This window comes from Caretta caretta, chromosome 26 (assembly GCF_965140235.1).
Source record: "Caretta caretta isolate rCarCar2 chromosome 26, rCarCar1.hap1, whole genome shotgun sequence".
NCBI classification, from domain to species: domain Eukaryota; kingdom Metazoa; phylum Chordata; order Testudines; family Cheloniidae; genus Caretta; species Caretta caretta.
The window spans coordinates 4014623-4032123 of NC_134231.1; the positions used below are offsets into that span (position 1 = coordinate 4014623).

General features: G+C 42.4%; 1 protein-coding gene across 4 annotated transcripts in view; it reads right to left on the reverse strand.

Annotated features, from left to right (window-relative positions):
- UNC5D (unc-5 netrin receptor D) overlaps nucleotides 1–17501 on the reverse strand; it is a 324448-nt gene that overhangs the window by 294480 nt on the left and 12467 nt on the right. For 3 of the 4 annotated variants that reach the window (XM_048829132.2, XM_048829131.2, XM_048829137.2), the window contains exon 1: nucleotides 10270–10658. The exons of the other annotated variant lie outside the window; for it this stretch is intronic. In XM_048829132.2, coding sequence (XP_048685089.1) covers nucleotides 10270–10366 — 97 coding nt within the window. In that variant the 5' untranslated portion in view covers nucleotides 10367–10658. Of the gene's footprint in view, nucleotides 1–10269; nucleotides 10659–17501 lie in introns of those variants that run through there. 4 annotated transcript variants of the gene reach the window in all.

Consider the following 17501-nt stretch of genomic DNA (forward strand, 5'->3'; position numbering starts at 1 on the left):
GGCATGTCGGGTAAATGACATGTCTGGTTTCCACCTTAGGGCTCTGAACCTCCGACGAGACTGCTCGGGTGTTATCCCCATTCTGACTCTCGCCTTGGATTTAAACAGTTCATACTTGTTCATGTGTTCTTTAGGCATTTCAGCTGCCACCTCAGCTAAGGGTCCACTGAGCTGCGGCCTCAGCTCTACCATGTATTGGTCAGTAGAGATGTTGTACCCAAGGCAGGCCCTTTCGAAGTTCTCTAAGAAGGCCTCAGTATCATCACCTGCCTTGTAGGTGGGGAACTTTCTGGGATGGGAAGTGGTACCTGGAGAAGGATTGCTAGGGTTTGTTGGTATATTCTGCTGGGCCTTTATCTTCTCCACCTCCTCCACATGCTTCCTCTCTTTTTCCTTCTCCTCCAGTTCTTTGGCCCTTGCTTCCATTTCTTTGTCCCTTGCTTCCATTTTCAGCCGCATGAGTTCTATCTGTCTTTCATGTTCCCTTTGTCTTTCCTCAGCCTGAAATTTGGCTAATTCCAGCTGTAGTCGAGCTGAGGATTTGGTCATTCTAACCTCTCTGTTTTTAACTAACTTTACACCCGAGGTTTAGAAATAAACAAACAAAACTTGGCTGTAAAATTTTGCTGTGCTGCAATAGAATACCTATTCTCTGATAGTGATTGTCAGCCTACAGAAAAAGACAATTCCCTTGTCTCTGCTCTGGGCCCAAATTAAAGCAAAAAACCTCCAACTACTTGGAAACCTGCTTACCCAGCCCAAAGAAAAAGCAAATGGGTAGAACACACACCCCCTATTTACTTTTAGGAAGAAAAGAAAAAAAAAAACCTCTGGGTTGGAAGACTGTGAATTTCCCTGCAGGAGTTAAGTACCCTGCCTCCAGGCAAAGAAAACCTGCAATTCACAAGATAATCCCCTTTTGTCTCTGCTTGGCCACAAAGCAGAGAGAAACCAAGCTGCTTTCAGTTTCAAAGCTGCTTTCTGGACTTCCTAAAAATTCCTTTTTAAAATCTGTATTTCTAGTTCAAAAAATCTCAACTGGATCTCAAAATGATTTCAGGTTAATCCCACCACTGTGTCACCATGTCAAGGTTCCTCCCCACTCTGAACTCTAGGGTACAGATGTGGGGACCTGCATGAAAAACCTCCTAAGCTTATCTTTACCAGCTTAGGTCAAAACTTCCCCAAGGTACAAAATATTACACCCGTTATCCTTGGAATGGCCGCTACCACCACCAAACTAATACTGGTTACTGGGGAAGAGCTGTTTGGACACGTCTTTCCCCCAAAAATACTTCCCAAAACCTTGCACCCCACTTCCTGGACAAGGTTTGGTAAAAAGCCTCACCAATTTGTCTAGGTGACTACAGACCCAGACCCTTGGATCTTAAGAACAATGAACAATCCTCCCAACACTTGCACCCCCCCTCTCCTGGGAAATGTTGGGTAAAAAGCCTCACCAATTTGCATAGGTGACCACAGACCCAAACCCTTGGATCTGAGAACAATGAAAAAGCATTCAGTTTTTTACAAGAAGACTTTTAATAAAAAATAGAAGTAAATAGAAATAAAGAAATCCCCCCTGTAAAATCAGGATGGTAGATATCTTACAGGGTAATTAGATTCCAAAACATAGAGAACCCCTCTAGGCAAAACCTTAAGTTACAAAAAAGATACACAGACAGAAATAGTTATTCTATTCAGCACAATGCTTTTCTCAGCCATTTAAAGAAATCATAATCTAACACATACCTAGCTAGATTACTTACTAAAAGTTCTAAGACTCCATTCCTGTTCTGTCCCTGGCAAGAAGCAGCATACAGACAGACACAGACCCTTTGTTTCTCTCCCTCCTCCCAGCTTTTGAAAGTATCTTGTCTCCTCATTGGTCATTTTGGTCAGGTGCCAGCGAGGTTACCTTTAGCTTCTTAACCCTTTACAGGTGAGAGGAGCTTTCCCCTGGCCAGGAGGGATTTCAAAGGGGTTTACCCTTCCCTTTATATTTATGACACATACCAGTCTGAGGTCTGGGGAGGTAGTTTTGGAAGCAAGACTTTCATACAACTCTTTGATGCCCATTGGACTCCAGTTGTGGTACCCAACAGAGCTGGACTTCTTTGCTTGAGCACAGAGACAGACATTTTCCATTCCCAAAACTTGGTTGTAAGGTTTCTTTTCTACATTTTATCCAATTCAAGAGGAGTTTTGCTTTAAGTGTTTTATGGATTGTAAAGTGCCTTAGGATATGCAGCATGATAAGCATTTGAGAATGGGCAGCTTATGTTGTATTGCTGAAGTTCTTGTCAAGCACAATTTAAGAGACTTTAATCTCTTGTTATGATAATACCCTGAAAGAAGCCACAATTTGATAACAAAACAAGTTGGATTGGGAGAAAAAGAAAAGCTCACTAAGGAAGATTCTTATAACACTTTTTCTATAAAGCTTTAGATCTTACAGCATGTTTAAAGAAACAATGAATGCTTTGATTTTTCATTTGTTTGCAATGACTCAACATAGTTCTCTTGTGGTTCTGCAGCACTCGAAAGACTGTCATCCCAAACTTGAGGGAAAATAAGCAGCATTTTAAAAAACTTGGCTGTATTTAAAAAAACTAAACAAAAAACCTAAACAACACTTTTTCTCCCATTAATTTAAATGGAAATTTTCTGGATCCAGTACAACTATCGTGTTACCATAGCACTTAGACTCCAACTGAGATCAAGGTCCCTTTTTGCTACATAAACTATAAGATCTTCTTATTGTGTATAAGTAGACAAAGAAAAGGTGGGGAAACAGGCACAAAGAGCCAAAGACACTTGCTCAAGGTTATACGGAAAGTACGTGAGAGCTGGGAATAGATTCAGGTCCCTCTGAGTTCCAGCCCAGTAACCCATCCACTAGAACACACTGCCTCCCTCTCCTTTGTCTGGGAAGATTTCCTAGTTGCGATATTGTTAGCATATGTTTTCCTTTCTCTCTAGAATTACAGATGAGGGGAGCTGTGCATTCATGAAAGGAACCAGACAGAAACCCTCTTTGTACACAGAAAGGATAAAGCCCAGGTCACGGTAGTGAAAGTTGCCACCATTGCCATGAAGAGGGATTACTCTCCAAGCCTGGCTGTTTGTGGGCCTGCTAAATGAGGCCTCTGCTAAAAGATTTTTTCCAGTGGTGGTGGTGTGTTTGTGTGACACGGACATTTGCCCACTGGGAACTGAATTGAGCCACCAACTCATTTCTTACAAGCCAGCCAGCCAAGCATTAGTTGGTAACTATTTTTGGTTACTACCAATCTTGGCAGGATGCAAAAAGATGAACTGGTGTTAGGGCATTTATGTCCCCTTATCAATTCCCAAAGTCTTCCCATTCCAGGCTTGTTATTCTATCACGTGCAAATAATTCCTTTTTCAAGAAGGCTTTCAAAGGCACAAACAGGCAGTTAGGCACCAAATTCCCATTGAAAGTCAACTGGGTTTCGGCACCTAATTCCCACTTGTGCATTTTAAAATCATTTTCTTTATTGTTAAAGAACTTCTCCTGAAACAAATAGTAGTAGTCAGCCAATTATTAGTATCACACTAGCTCCTAGACACTCCAAGAAAGATCAGAGCACTGTTGTCCTGGATGGTCCACAAACACATGGTAAGACAGGTCCTGTCCCAAAGAGCTTGCCATCTAAATGGACAAGACAGACAAAGGGAAGCATTATTATTCCCATTGTACAGATGGGGTACACACACACAAACAGATTAAGTAACATGCCCTAGGTCACAGAGGGAGTCTATGGCAGAGCTAGGAACTGAACTCCTAACTCCTGAAGGCACTGCCATAATCACAAAATTATCCTTCCTCTGTAAAGCTAAGGCCCGCTAATAATTCATAAGTGACTAAGGTCATATATCACATCTACCAATGTGATATATGCCATCATGTGCCAGCAATGCCCCTCTGCCACGTACATTGGCCAAACTGGACAATCTCTACGTAAAAGAATAAATGGACACAAATCAGACGTCAAGAATTATAACATTCAAAAAACACTTGGAGAACACTTCAATCTCTTTGGTCACCCGATTACAGACCTAAAAGTGGCAATTCTTCAACAAAAAGACTTCAAAAACAGACTTCAACGAGAGACTGCTGAATTGGAATTAATTTGCAAACTGGATACAATTAACTTAGGCTTGAAGAGAGACTGGGAGTAGATGTGTCATTACACAAAGTAAAACTATTTCCCCATGTTTATTCCCCCCCCTCCCCGCCCCGTTCCTCAGACATTCTTGTCAACTGCTGGAAATGGCCAACCTTGATTATCACTACAAAAGGCTCCCCCCCACTCTCCTGCTGGTAATAGCTCACCTTACCTGATCACTCTCCTTACAGAGTGTATAGTAACACCCATTGTCTCATGTTCTCTGTGTATATAAATCTCCCCACTGTATTTTCCACTGAATCCATCCGATGAAGTGAGCTGTAGCTCACGAAAGCTTATGCTCAAATAAATTAGTTAGTCTCTAAGGTGCCACAAGTCCTCCTTTCCTTTTTGCGGATAGAGACTAACACAGCTGCTACTCTGAAACCTAAGGTACATTTTGTTTCTCTAATCATAGTATTTTGATATATTGCCTTCTTTTGTGTTACTAAAAAAGTCTTCTCATTAGAACACTCCAACCCAGGTTATAAGTTGTGGAAGAGGCAGTAGAAGCAGCTAACGGACTCTTAAAGGCAGCCATGAGGACAATATTGCCCAGCAGGCTTTTCCCCCTCTGGTCTGATTCAAGAGAGGATTAGACATTTATATAGATGAGATATCCACAGCAATTCTAGGTAGAATTTTTTGCAGGGTAAGGATAAGGGCATATTTGTTTACTTGTTTTGGAAAGAAGTTTCCCACATGGGGAAGTTCTTCCATGGCTGATCACTGCTGGATTTCTCCTAAGCATCTGGTACTGTTAGACATGTCCCTCGGCTGATTGTGGCAATTCCTGTTCTCCTACATCACCAACATTACTGAATAATTGGATGTCATTGAGAGGTTAGGAGGACAAAACCATCAACTGAAGTTAGATAAGTAAGTTACAAAAGGTGAAATAAGTTTAGATTTGCTTGAATTGTTAGCTATTTTCATAATCTACTTGCAACGTGCATCACAACATAGTCTATTGTCTTCTAATGATCTGTAACAGACTATAAAAACAACATACTTGCAAATATCCATGCTATATGGGTAGGCCAAATGATACACTGTGGCACAAGACAAGTTCTTTAAAAGTAGAAATGGAAAATGAAACAAGTTTCTATTTTCTATAAATGGATCCGACCATCTGCTCCATTACAATCGCAGCAACATCGAAAACAACAGAAACAGCAGCCTCTGGTGTTAAATTTCTGCTCTCAGTCTCAGACTCCACATTTCCTCAGAAAGCAAGACTAAAAATACAGAAAAGATACATCAAGTTGCCCTGCGGGATCCCTTGTACCATAAGTAATTTTCCATCTTAGTATATGATATCATACTATTTGTATTTGCCACCTGTAATTCACTATAAAAGTACCATTATATTAGCAATTTTCATTCTGCGTTAGTGAAAGTCCATCTAGGTCTGAAATTCAGTTACGGTATCAAGGAGGACACTTGTTTTCATAGCATGGTAAGCTCATTTCACCTCTTTAGAATATTCTTTGCATATGAAGAGACAGAAATGATATATCCCCCCAGCAACTGTGAAGAAATTATGCATCAAGTAGCACTTGCATATAAAAAAAAGAGACTAACCATAAAATCTCAGAAATAGGTTAGAACCAAGGAACTGTTATGCTAGTTCTAATTACATTAATGGAACATGTCCACAGAAAGATGTCATCTAGTAAGCAAGTATATGATGGAGTTTATTTGCAGATCTGTGTGCCATGACAGTATTATATGTAACACCTTGATCTGATGTTTGGCCACAGAGGAGGGAAGTTACTGTGCAGAGCTACACTGACCTGCACTAAGTTAGAGGTAATGTACTGTATTTTCTTTGCAAAGTAGTAATGTGCAGAAGTACTTTGCTATGCAACAAGAGTGCTGTTAAAAAAAACAAAAACAATGGGTTGCATCTACCTACTGCATCTAGATGTTGAAGTGACCGCTACCCTCTGATGTAAAGAATTAGAGCCCATTCATATTGGAAGAAATTCTGGCATTCTACAGGTGTAATCACACCAGCCCACTAAAATTTCATGCACAATTTGTGGCAACATATTATCAGGAGGATAATGAATTGGGAAAGTTATCAAAGAGAGCAACAAAGAAGTGAGAAGATGTCAGGAGTTGACTTCTAAGAATTATTAGAAAAATCTAGATTTGCATTCATAAAGAAAAAAGGTGAAGGAAGATGGTCAAGTGGCCCAAATACAGAACTGGGACCAGGAACCTCCACATTCTAGGCTCAGCTTTGACACAGAATCCTTTCTGTAGCCTCAGGCAAGTCACTTTACCTCTCTGAACCTTAGTTTCCCAATCTGTGAAATGGAGCAACTATGTTACTATGAGCGTACCAAGTGTGCATCATTCTGAAGGATATAGCAAAGGCAGATATCAACTACTAAGTAAGATGGTGACATGAACAGAAACTGCAGGTGTTCGCTCAGGAGCCATCTCTCTGCTGAGAAGGTAATTTGTGTGAGCAACTGAATGAAGAGAGTGATAGACACACTCTTGAAAAGTATTACACACTGGAGTACCAAACAAATGGATGGACCATATGATCTTCTTTCCAACCCTGAGTCCATAAGCAGAATGCCCACGCTGAGGATGCCTTAAATGACATATTCAGAACCAAATCACACAAATGGACCATAACTATTATCCACGAGTATTTCCTAACATTTTGTATATTACCTACATAAAAATGATTAGAATATTTCATGTACATCTAGACAACACATTCACCACATATGGACTTTAAAAAGAACAAAGAAAGCAGTATGTTGACAGTGTGTGGATTCAATTAGCACTTGGCAGGTCAGAATATCCCCCCCACATACTTTCAAGTTGTAAACTGTTAAATGTATTTTTAATAACCAAGAAGCTTCATTCTCAGCAAGGTACCAGGTACAAAGAAATGAATCTCAGTGAGGCTCTCCAGAAAACAACATACATAAAATATATTCCTTTCAAGCAGTTTTTTTTTAAACAACCACTCTCCTTATTCCACATATTCAAATAAGTGGAACTAGCCACGCAACACAATAATAAGCCTCACATGAAATGCCATAGAGAACTGTTAGAGCGCCAATCCAGTGACTCCAAATACTTAGCAAATACTAAAGAGTTCAGATGAACAATACCCCAATGAAACATAAGTCCCATTTACAAATGAGAGAAACTGAAGCAGACAGGTAAAATTAGTTTGCCCAAGGTCACAGCAAATCAGTGGCATAGATGGGATTAGAATTCAGATCTCCTGACTACCAGTCCTCTACCTTAACTACAGGACTATTACAAATGGAATTCAGTATTTGTGCCTTTTCCCAGAAAGCATTTCTTCTGGTTCCATCTCCAAGAGTTGTATTATATGCCCCACTGGGCCATAGAATCCTAGCCAGGGTCTCAACTATGCAACTATCTAGACTGCTGTTGTCCTCCGTTTTACACATTTATTACCAGACGTTTTAGACTGAAAGCAGATATTGTTCCAATACCTTGTTGGCCACAGACCCACCCTTATTCCATTACGTGGGTTAATGGTGCTCTTTATCTTCATAAAATCAGTAGCAATATGCAGTGGCTGTCATGCAGTTCTGTAAATGCATAGGCACCATTTGAAGAAGAAGGAAAACACTTAATGATTCTTATTTAGAACAAAATGTACTTAGATCTAGCAATACCACCCAATGCATAGATGTGGGCTTTATAAACAAGACATTGAGAGAAGGATGTTTATATTTTGCAGACATCTTTATATCAGATATGGGGATCGACACAAAGTATAGTTTTCCATGCATCAATGAGTTAATTACCAGGGAAATATTAGTGACTTTCTATGTCCCATTTTTCAAATTACCAGTATCTCTCTGTACAATGTTTATTGTAAAATAAAAGCCTGCAGCTATGCACACATTCATTCTAATAGACTTAAAATGCAATGCGAAGATTATCTGCAATCATTCCTTTTTGCTTTTAAGTCCTGCTCAGAGTGAAACTCTGGAATGCAATTTCTCTTAGAGGTGGCTCTAAGACAACTTCATAAACTGTAATCTTATAGCTCAATGGGTCAGTAACTGGGGTTAACTGCTCCAGCTAAAGCTACAAGTAAACACTATGCAGCATCAAAAAAGTGAGAGAGACTCTGCAGCCACTGAAGTGGTTCTAAAAATACCTTGCTATCCCTCATAATAATGCCTAAAAACAATTGCACATTAGCTTGGCACCTACAACATCCGCTACGGTACATTTTAACTAAGTAGCTGAAGCTTGTTTCTAACAAGAGAGGGCAGAAAAAGAGTTGGCCTGCTGCACGTGACCTGTAGTGTGAAATTTCAGATGCTTAAAGGGGCCTGATCCTGTTACTATTCAATGGCAATGGCATTGGCAATGGCAAAAACTCCCAGTGTTCAAAATGTGCCAGAGAAAGTCCTTCAGCCTCCCTTCATCCCACACATTCTAATATTTCAGATTTAAATACACACACAGTTTCCCCAGGGAATCATATATAAATCATTATATTTATAGTCACATTGGGGGTGAAAAAGTAGTTAAACTGCATTTTGTTCCCTGTCACGTTCAATCCTGAAAACAAAAGTTGACTTTTTATATATAGGAACTTTTGTCCCACGGCTCCTAAACACTTCACCCAATTACACCAAAATCTTCCCACCTATCCCCTCTGCATTCACCCTTATCTTTTTGCTAAACAAACCATTTGGTTTTATTGTGGAATAGCAGATGAGGGTGGACAGCTAAACACACAGGAACTATAACGAGATGTTACCAGCTACCTGCTAATGACTTATTTTATAAAGACTAAAACAACAAAGTACATGGGAAAGAAAATGGAATGATGAACATAATACACATGGCAAGGATGGAGACCTACACAGACATTATTACTCCTGCATAATAGACAGTCTCAAGAGATTCCTTCAGGATCTATTCAGACAGCATCAGATTTTGATTAATCTGGAAAAGAAGCCGAACAACAACTGATGTATCAATCTCAAGTTCCAAACAGTCAACAACAACAAAAGCCCCACCAAAAAACAAAACAAAACAACACAACACTAGCTTCCAACAGCAAATATTTTCCTTGAGAAGGATGACAAACATGAAAACACCCCCCGCACAAACACACACACTTATGAGAAGTCCAGATATAATAGCCAAGGTGTCAAGGATTCCAGGTGCTGAGCAGTTGACATTCTTTGGCGAGTTGCTTGGCAGATTTTCTAATTGAAGAATTTTAGCAGGAGGACATTAAATAAAAATGTGGGAACCAGTGTGTACCAAAAATAAACATATCCCAGACCAGAGTGTTATTTGACAAGTAATTAAGTTCTCATTGCTACAGGAGGTGGTAAAGGAAGGCAGGAGGCTTAGGGATTTTGTCCAACGGGTACATTTTCACACACTGGAGCCCAAAGGATACTCATGCTACATCTTTCTCACCCACTTTAACAGGCTGGAGTTCTCTCTGCCTATCAAACAAGCAGTCTTGTGGTAAATCACCTCTGTTCTCAGTAAGGATTTGAACTACCAGTCACAATTTCCACTGCAATTCTGTCTCCCCCACACCCCACTCCAAATGAACTCCTGGACACGATGTCCTGCAGCAGGACATGCTTTTTTCCGATCTCCCCCCCCCAAAAAAAAAAAAAAACAGGCCATCCATTAGAGGTGCACCATACAAACAAAAAGAGTGATCCCTGTTCAGCGCATGCAAAGGACTCCAGGATGCAGACAGATACAAAAGGTACCACTGAGTGGGGAGAGGTAGGGGGTAACCTCACCCTACCCTCTTTATTTTTGGAAGCTGGTTGAATAATTTCCCTTGCGTGCATCAAACGTACACACGCACAAGAAGCAAACCCGTGAGACATAACGAAACCCAGGGCTGCCTAAGCAAACTTTGCATCCCCAGCTAGCCGGGGATGCAATCAGCACCTAAGGAGGAGACAGCTCCCGGCTCAGTGCTCTTCCCACTCAACTCCGCAGCCACCTCCCTGGGACGGCCGGGGGGCCGGGCTCCCGCGCACCATGTCTTGCTGTCTCGTCCCCCACTTACCTCTGAGGGCAGCAGCCCAGCTGCAGAGCCCCAACAGCAAGAGCAGCCGCCTCCTCAGGCGTGCGGGACACCCTCCTCCTGCAGCCCGTGTCCCCATGCTCCCTCCACGCCTCCTTTCCCCCTTCTTCACTCCTGCTTTCCTTCCCCCGCCAAGGGGGGGTAACTTCCCGCCAGGCTCTCAGGGCTCAAGTGCCAGCCTGGGACTTGCCTCCCTTTTATGACTGAGCGGTGTCCCTGGGAGGGGCTCTGAGGCTCCGGGGACTGGGGAGGGGGCTCAGTGGGTGCCGGGTGCCCCCAGCCCTGCGCTTCCCGGCGCCTGCGTCTCGCCGCTCGCACTCCGCATCTCGCCGCTCGCCAGGCGCCCGGCTACAGACTAACCGGAGCAGCTGCGAGCCAGCATCCCTAATGAGCCCCCCGCCCCTCCACCGGCAGCCAGTTAGGCCAGGGCTGGGCGGGGCCTGGAGGCAGGAGGGGGAGGACGTGGTACCCGGACCCAGGCACGAGCGAAGGGATGGAGCAGGTGCGCCCTGGCAGACAGGCGGGCGCAGGGACAGCTGCTGCCGCAGCAGAATGCGGGTGATTCCCCTCCCCTGCTCCTTTCTTCCCCTCTTCCACATCTTCCCTCCCGTCCCCGTCCCTACTTGTATCGCTTTCCCCGTCCCCCTCCTCCCGAACTGCTGCCCGGCCTGCTGGGAGACGCTGCAGCTTCATCTTGCTCCCCAGAAACGTTACATCGCTTCCCCTTCGATCCTCGCTGCAGGCTTGTTCGGATTCCTTGATTGCCTTCCCAGCTATCCTCCTGCAAACCTCCTTTTCCCCCACCCCGACCCCTTATTCTTCTTTCCCGGTGATCACTCCTCAAGATAAACCTTTCCCCAGACATACAGCCCTGGGGAGGCTGTTACAATGCCGGGGGCAGCTTTCAGTCTTCAGTAGGGGGTCTGGGAGCCTTCTAATTTCCTTTCGGTTTGTTTGTTTGTTTGTTTGTGAGCCCTAGAGAACCTGTCTACCATCGAATCATGGTTGGGTATGCGAGCAAGACAGAGCAATACCACAAGTCATCTTATTGCTAGACTCTGCTGACTTTACACTGATGTAAATCAGGAACAGCTCCACCAAAGTCCAGAGTGCAAAACTGGTAGAAGTGCATCAAGATCTGGGCTTTAGTTTAGTTTTAAAACATAGCGGGGGGGGGGGGGGGGGGGAGTCCCAACTTCATAGTTAATGATAAGCTGAGATTTGCACTTGGAGTCCTGACTAGCACCACCACCATGATGTGTTAAAAAACACTACAACAAAACCAGTCAATAAGAATACAAAGAGCATTCCTGGCACCTCCATCCCTTCCATAAAGCAGGTAGATTCTGTGCCATACTCGATTTACATTGCATCTTGCTAAATGTATTTTTAAATACTTTTCCTTGCCAGCCTATAACTGTTCTCACCCACCTTTTTTTTCCCCTCTAATTCTTCATTTTTTTCCAATCATATTTTTGATGAAGAGAAAAAATAAACAGATGCACTGAAGCAGCTGAAACATGAAATCAACTGAGATATAATAGATTTGGCTGATAAAGTCAACCTGCAAAATTGAAATATTAGTATATGCTTTGTCGAAGAACCTTATGCATCAGCCACTGATAGAGAAACTTTCAGGTATGAAGAACAGCAGCAAAGCATGACTCCAGATTCTAAACAAACCAACATTTTCAAATCATAAGATTTCAGTGAGTATGAACTAAATAGAAAGTTTGAATAGTCCAAGTTATTTGTTACTGAGACCATTCAGGACAAAAATGGTCTAACACTTACTTGATGCTAAATTTCTTAAAGGAGCCATTTTAAACTTATTTTAACCCAAAGTAATAGATTTACTTGTAAATTCTCAGGAAACTCATTCTGTACTCAAGGAGTAAGTGCTGTAATTTTGGGGAGGGTACATTATGTTCTTCATACTTGTCAAAGCAGTTTTATCCCGACTTTAAGAGCAAACTCAACTCATCCTAAACTAGGAGCCATGATCAGTCTTCCCTAATAATATACAAACAAGCGTTTGTCTGAGGGTGTGAGAAAAAGGAGACCAAGACCAGTACAGGGGGCTGGACTTGATGACTTCTTGAAGTCCCTTCCAGCCCTACCTTTCAAGGATTCTATGAAATGGAGACACAAGAAAGCTGAATCAATTTGGGAGAGTAAGAATTTAGTCAGGGATGACCCAGAAATTCTGGCAATGGAACAAACAGGCTTGTTTTAATGGGAATAGAAAGAGGGAAAGGAAAGGTCAGTACTAAAGGAGCACACATCACCTGATTCCTCAGCTACCATTGATAAGAGTGGGTGGATCATATTTATATTACCCCTGCTATACAAGGACTATTTACTGGGGCTGAACATTTTGCATTTCTAAACTGTTCTTTCCAGTGCTGCCTAACTGTGTAGAAATGTATCTCCTGTTGGGACTCTGCCTTCCATATTTGGTACAAAATAGCCCATTATGGTGTAGTGAACAAATTATAAGAGAGTCAGGACTACTGGACTCTATTCCCATCTCTGAAACTGACTCACTGTGGGACCTTGTTTAATCTGTGTCTCAGTTTCCCGAACTGTAAAATATGGCAAATATCTATCTCATGGGGGTAAAAAGACTTACTAGATCTCCAATTCCCTGCTCGTTATGTGTTTGTGAAACTTCACTGGCGCCCAATTAAGAGCAGATGTTGTAAAGACAGAGATCAAAAACAAATGTACATTTTCTCCAGTAGCCTTAGGGGTCACCTCCATACCAAGTGGGTTCCCAAAAACATGGAGCAATAAGCTGGGAAGCTATGCAGGAACCAAAACTTTGCCTGCTATACTGTATATTTCGGAGCTAGTCTGAGAAAAGCCCACCCAAAGCAGTTGCTATAACAGATGTGGGCACATCACCACCAGCAGCCCAGTTGTCATTATGTGGAAACTACTTTGCTGCAACACTTTCTGTGTCAGTGCAGAAAAAGAGTGCCTAAGATACTGCTTGTAGTGCCTTCCACTCTCAACACTAAAGCACTCCTTCTTCTGGTCTACCCACTCAAGCAGATTTACTCCAAGCCAAACTAATGATCTATTCCTGCCCATGCCACTGAGTGAATGATTGATGCTTTGGATAAAAGTTCCAAGTTTCCTGCTTGTAATGCAGTTATGACAGGGGCAGGCAAGAAGCACAAGTTTGAAAAAAGGGCAACATCTGGTAACTTCAATCAGTACTCATGGAACTACAATTAAATGGAATATTCAACAAGAAATATATCTGGGAGGAATGCTGCAATTTTGAAGGGAAATCCTACTTCAGTCAGAACTTTGCATAATTTAGACATCTGTGCATGTTGATATTGTACATCCATATATAGACACAGGAGGGCCCCTGGCATGATATATGCAAGACCTTAATATATGGCTGTCCATGTCTTAACAATGCAGTTGGGATAGCCTTTTGCCATAAGGCAATGCACAGTGTTTAATAAGGGAGATACTCACATCATGACTACAGGCTGCTTTTTGATGTTAGGATCTAAACAGGAGTGGAGAAGCAGTCAGGGCTTCTGCCAGTGGGGATGGAGAGAAGAAAGGAGACAGCCTAGTCAAGAGAGAGAATGGAGCAAAGGTTACAAAGGAGAACTCTACTCTTCCCTAGCGCTCTACGGGTTAAGGCTCACAAAAAGTAATATCTGTTTTCTGACCCTGCATTTTCCCCATCTGGGACTCTCCTCCAAGAATCTGGCAGCTTGAAGTTCAGATGCAGCTGCTGACACAGAGAAACGAAGAAGGAGGCAACAAAATGTTTTTCAGCATCACCATCTTTGAACTTGTAAAGTGCTACAGAGATTCTGAGTGAGTTTGCCTACAACAAGAGATATTAGGCTGCTGAAGAGAGGTGCCCAAGTTTGAACACAGGGCTCTGTATCTTCCTTACAGGGCAATAAACTACACTTGACACTCAATGGAATCTTCCAGCTGAGTTTGCAAAGGAGCTTTCAGACACTATTACTCTTCAAGTGAAACAGATAAAGTTTGCCATTGTGTGATTCATTTTTGTTTCTGATTTGAAATACAAACCTAAAGGACCCGATAGTGATTTGTAATAAATCAGTACACACATCCATGTCAGATAACAGGGGCATCCCAAAACACATTTTCAGTGGCAGATAGGGTACTGCTTTTTTTTTTTTTTTTAATTCACTTTGTGGTTCCTGCAACTAAAACATACATGGGATGCCACCAGGATGTCACTGGGCTCTGATAAGATGTAGCACAGCTATGCATAATGTATCTAATAATGCAAAAGACAATAAGTGTATATCCAGGCCACCAGTCTGTAGGACAGTGAGTACTAGGTACTTACCATTTGACACTAATGCAATTATTCATATCTTAGTAATGGGGAATGCTGCTGGAGTATACATCAGGTCATCCGCTGTTTTACTTTTAGCTTGAGTGGGACTACAAATATGTAATTAAATAATGCAAAAGCACTTTGGAGGGGCTCAATTACTGGAACATAGAATACAATTAAAAAGCTAGCTGTCTTTAGCAGGTTTTGGATATTTCATGTCCCCCCCACCCACGTCCATAAATGTTCCTAAATAAAATGTGAGCTGAAAAATACTAATCTTCTGACATCACAGGCAGATGAGCTAAATGCAGAGCAATCAGATTGCACTGAATACTGTAGCTAAAACAATATTGTTATTTCTACTGCAGTAGTACCCAGGGGTATGTCTACACTGCACAGTAGTACCCAGGAGTATGTCTACACTGCAATTAAACGCCCACGACTGGCCCATGTTGGCTGACTCAGGCTTGCAGGGCTTGGGCTAGGGGACTGTGTAATTGTAGTATAGATGGTCAGGCTTGGAATGGAGACCAGGCCCACTCATGGTATAGACATACCCTAGGAGTCCCAGTCATACACCAGGACCCCATTGTGCTAGGAACTGTATAGAATAAACAGAACTAAAAGGACAGTCCCCACCCCAAAGACCTTACAATTATAAAAAATGACCTGTAGAGGAACAGGACCAGACTGTTTCAGATGGAGGAAGAAAACTCCATCTGGATCGGTTGTAGCTGTGACAAAGTTAATCATTACAGTGGCATCCAAAAGCCCCAGTCACGATCAGACCCTGTTGTGTTAACCGCTGTACAATGACAGATGAAGAAGAGGTACCAATTCTCGCCAGGGCAAGTGCTAAGTCAGTTTGCAGCACCCAAACAGGGAGATGGCCTGCTGTCCATTAACATAGCTGGAATATGGAGGAAAGGATTTCTGGCCTCACGTGACTAGACACAACCCCTCCCCACACCGGAGGGGAGGAGGTAGATCAAATTCCCCTCTGCAGTAGCACTCACCCCTTCCCTCAGGTACTATGGAGGGATCCAGATGTGCATAGCATTGGGACAGGATGGACTTCACGTCCCTTCATCCACACCAGGTCTAGCAACGTGCACAAGGAGTAAGTTAATGCAGCCAGTGCCTGTTCTAAGATCCTAGCTGAGACCCCCCTCAAGATTGCAGAATAGCCTTAACAGGTGATACTAGCTCGAGCTACACAGAAGTGGCGAGACAGAATTAGGGGTTCCAACTGCTCACTGCCAAGGCTCCAACCACTGCTGGACTTCACCTCTCTGTGTAAGAGCTGATCCTTAAAGACAGCAGCACTTGCAAATGCTGAGCACTTTTCAGTGTCCGGAGCCTGACTCTTCTCTTGCTTAGAAGTATCTGAAGCTGAAGGAGCCATTACCCTAGTATGTGTGACTGGGTCATTAGCCCCAAATTTCTACTGGGGATTGCTTTCGGCTAGCCATATTGCCGACTGTGAAATGGGTTTTCATCTCAGTCCTGCTTCTTAGTCTCCATTTTACGAGGCAATACCATTGGAATTAGCAGAAGACCTAACACTTGTGTTTGGCACCCCACTAGGTACAAAAGCTCATGCTCAAATAAATTGGTTAGTCTCTAAGGTGCCACAAGTACTCCTTTTCTTTTTGCGAATACAGACTAACACGGCTGTTCCTCTGAAACCAGTTCCACATACATGGACATTCAGCAAGAACTCAGCAGATCCTTTTCCTTTGCCCTAAAGTTTATACCCGTTTGTAGCTGCAGCTATATGATTTTATAGTTTTTTCTAATGAAATTTTTAATTATTGTTTAACTCTTCTTTGGTCTGGGGTGGATGTGTTACTGAAAGAGCTATGGACTGTCTGACAGTACAAGGATACACTTAATTTTTTTTTAAAACCCCTGGATATTTTCTGTGTCCTCATTCTCTGATGCTACGTCGGCAATAAACAAACACTGCAGCTGTTTGACTTTCAAAAGGAACAGCCATATGCCATCTGTGTCTACTCATTTCAAAAACACTCATGGAAAGGTCTCTGCATCTATGTTGTCCCTTAAGCATGAAATACCTGCCTCCCTGCACTGAGCAGCCCTCAATATTCTCCTCTACCACATCATCTATAGAAAGACTCCGCAAATTAATGATGGCTAAGCCCAGTCTTGTAACTGATTCCAGGCAGGTGACTCCCTGTGCCCATGGGGCACCCCACTGAAATCAGTGGGGCCCTTTGTGGGCACAAGGGTCCAGCTACATGGACTCACCAGCAAAAATCAGGGTTAGAACTGGATCCATTTATAATTTTTCTTCAAAATTGCTATAATATAACTCTTTGATTGTATCTCTCTCCTCCTACCTTTCACACTCCACTTCTCTTCTCTTCTAATGCCCCAATCCTAACACCCAGGCACCTTCTTAATTTTACATATTGTAACTCTTTGCAGGATCGAGGCCTTAGATTGTAAATGTTTTAGGACATATCCTCATGCATGTCTGTACAACCCCACAGCACAATGGGCCTTCATGGGGCCCTAATACTTTGAATGCTACCTTAATATAATATTCAACAAATGACCATATTGGGCCATCAAATGAATGGGAAATTCTGCTCAATGCATGACCTGATATCATAAATTACAAGAGCCTCCCATCACGAAGGCACTTCAGACGCTGCAAAAATCAATGATAGTAACACATTAAGATGCTAATAATAATATATGATGATATATCATCATATAAAAGGACCTAACACCAAAACAGAGAATTTTCAAAACATCTGTTCATACCCTTAAGAAGTCAAATAATTATGATCATGAACACGCAATCAGATCTGCATAAATGAACCCTTGTACCCTC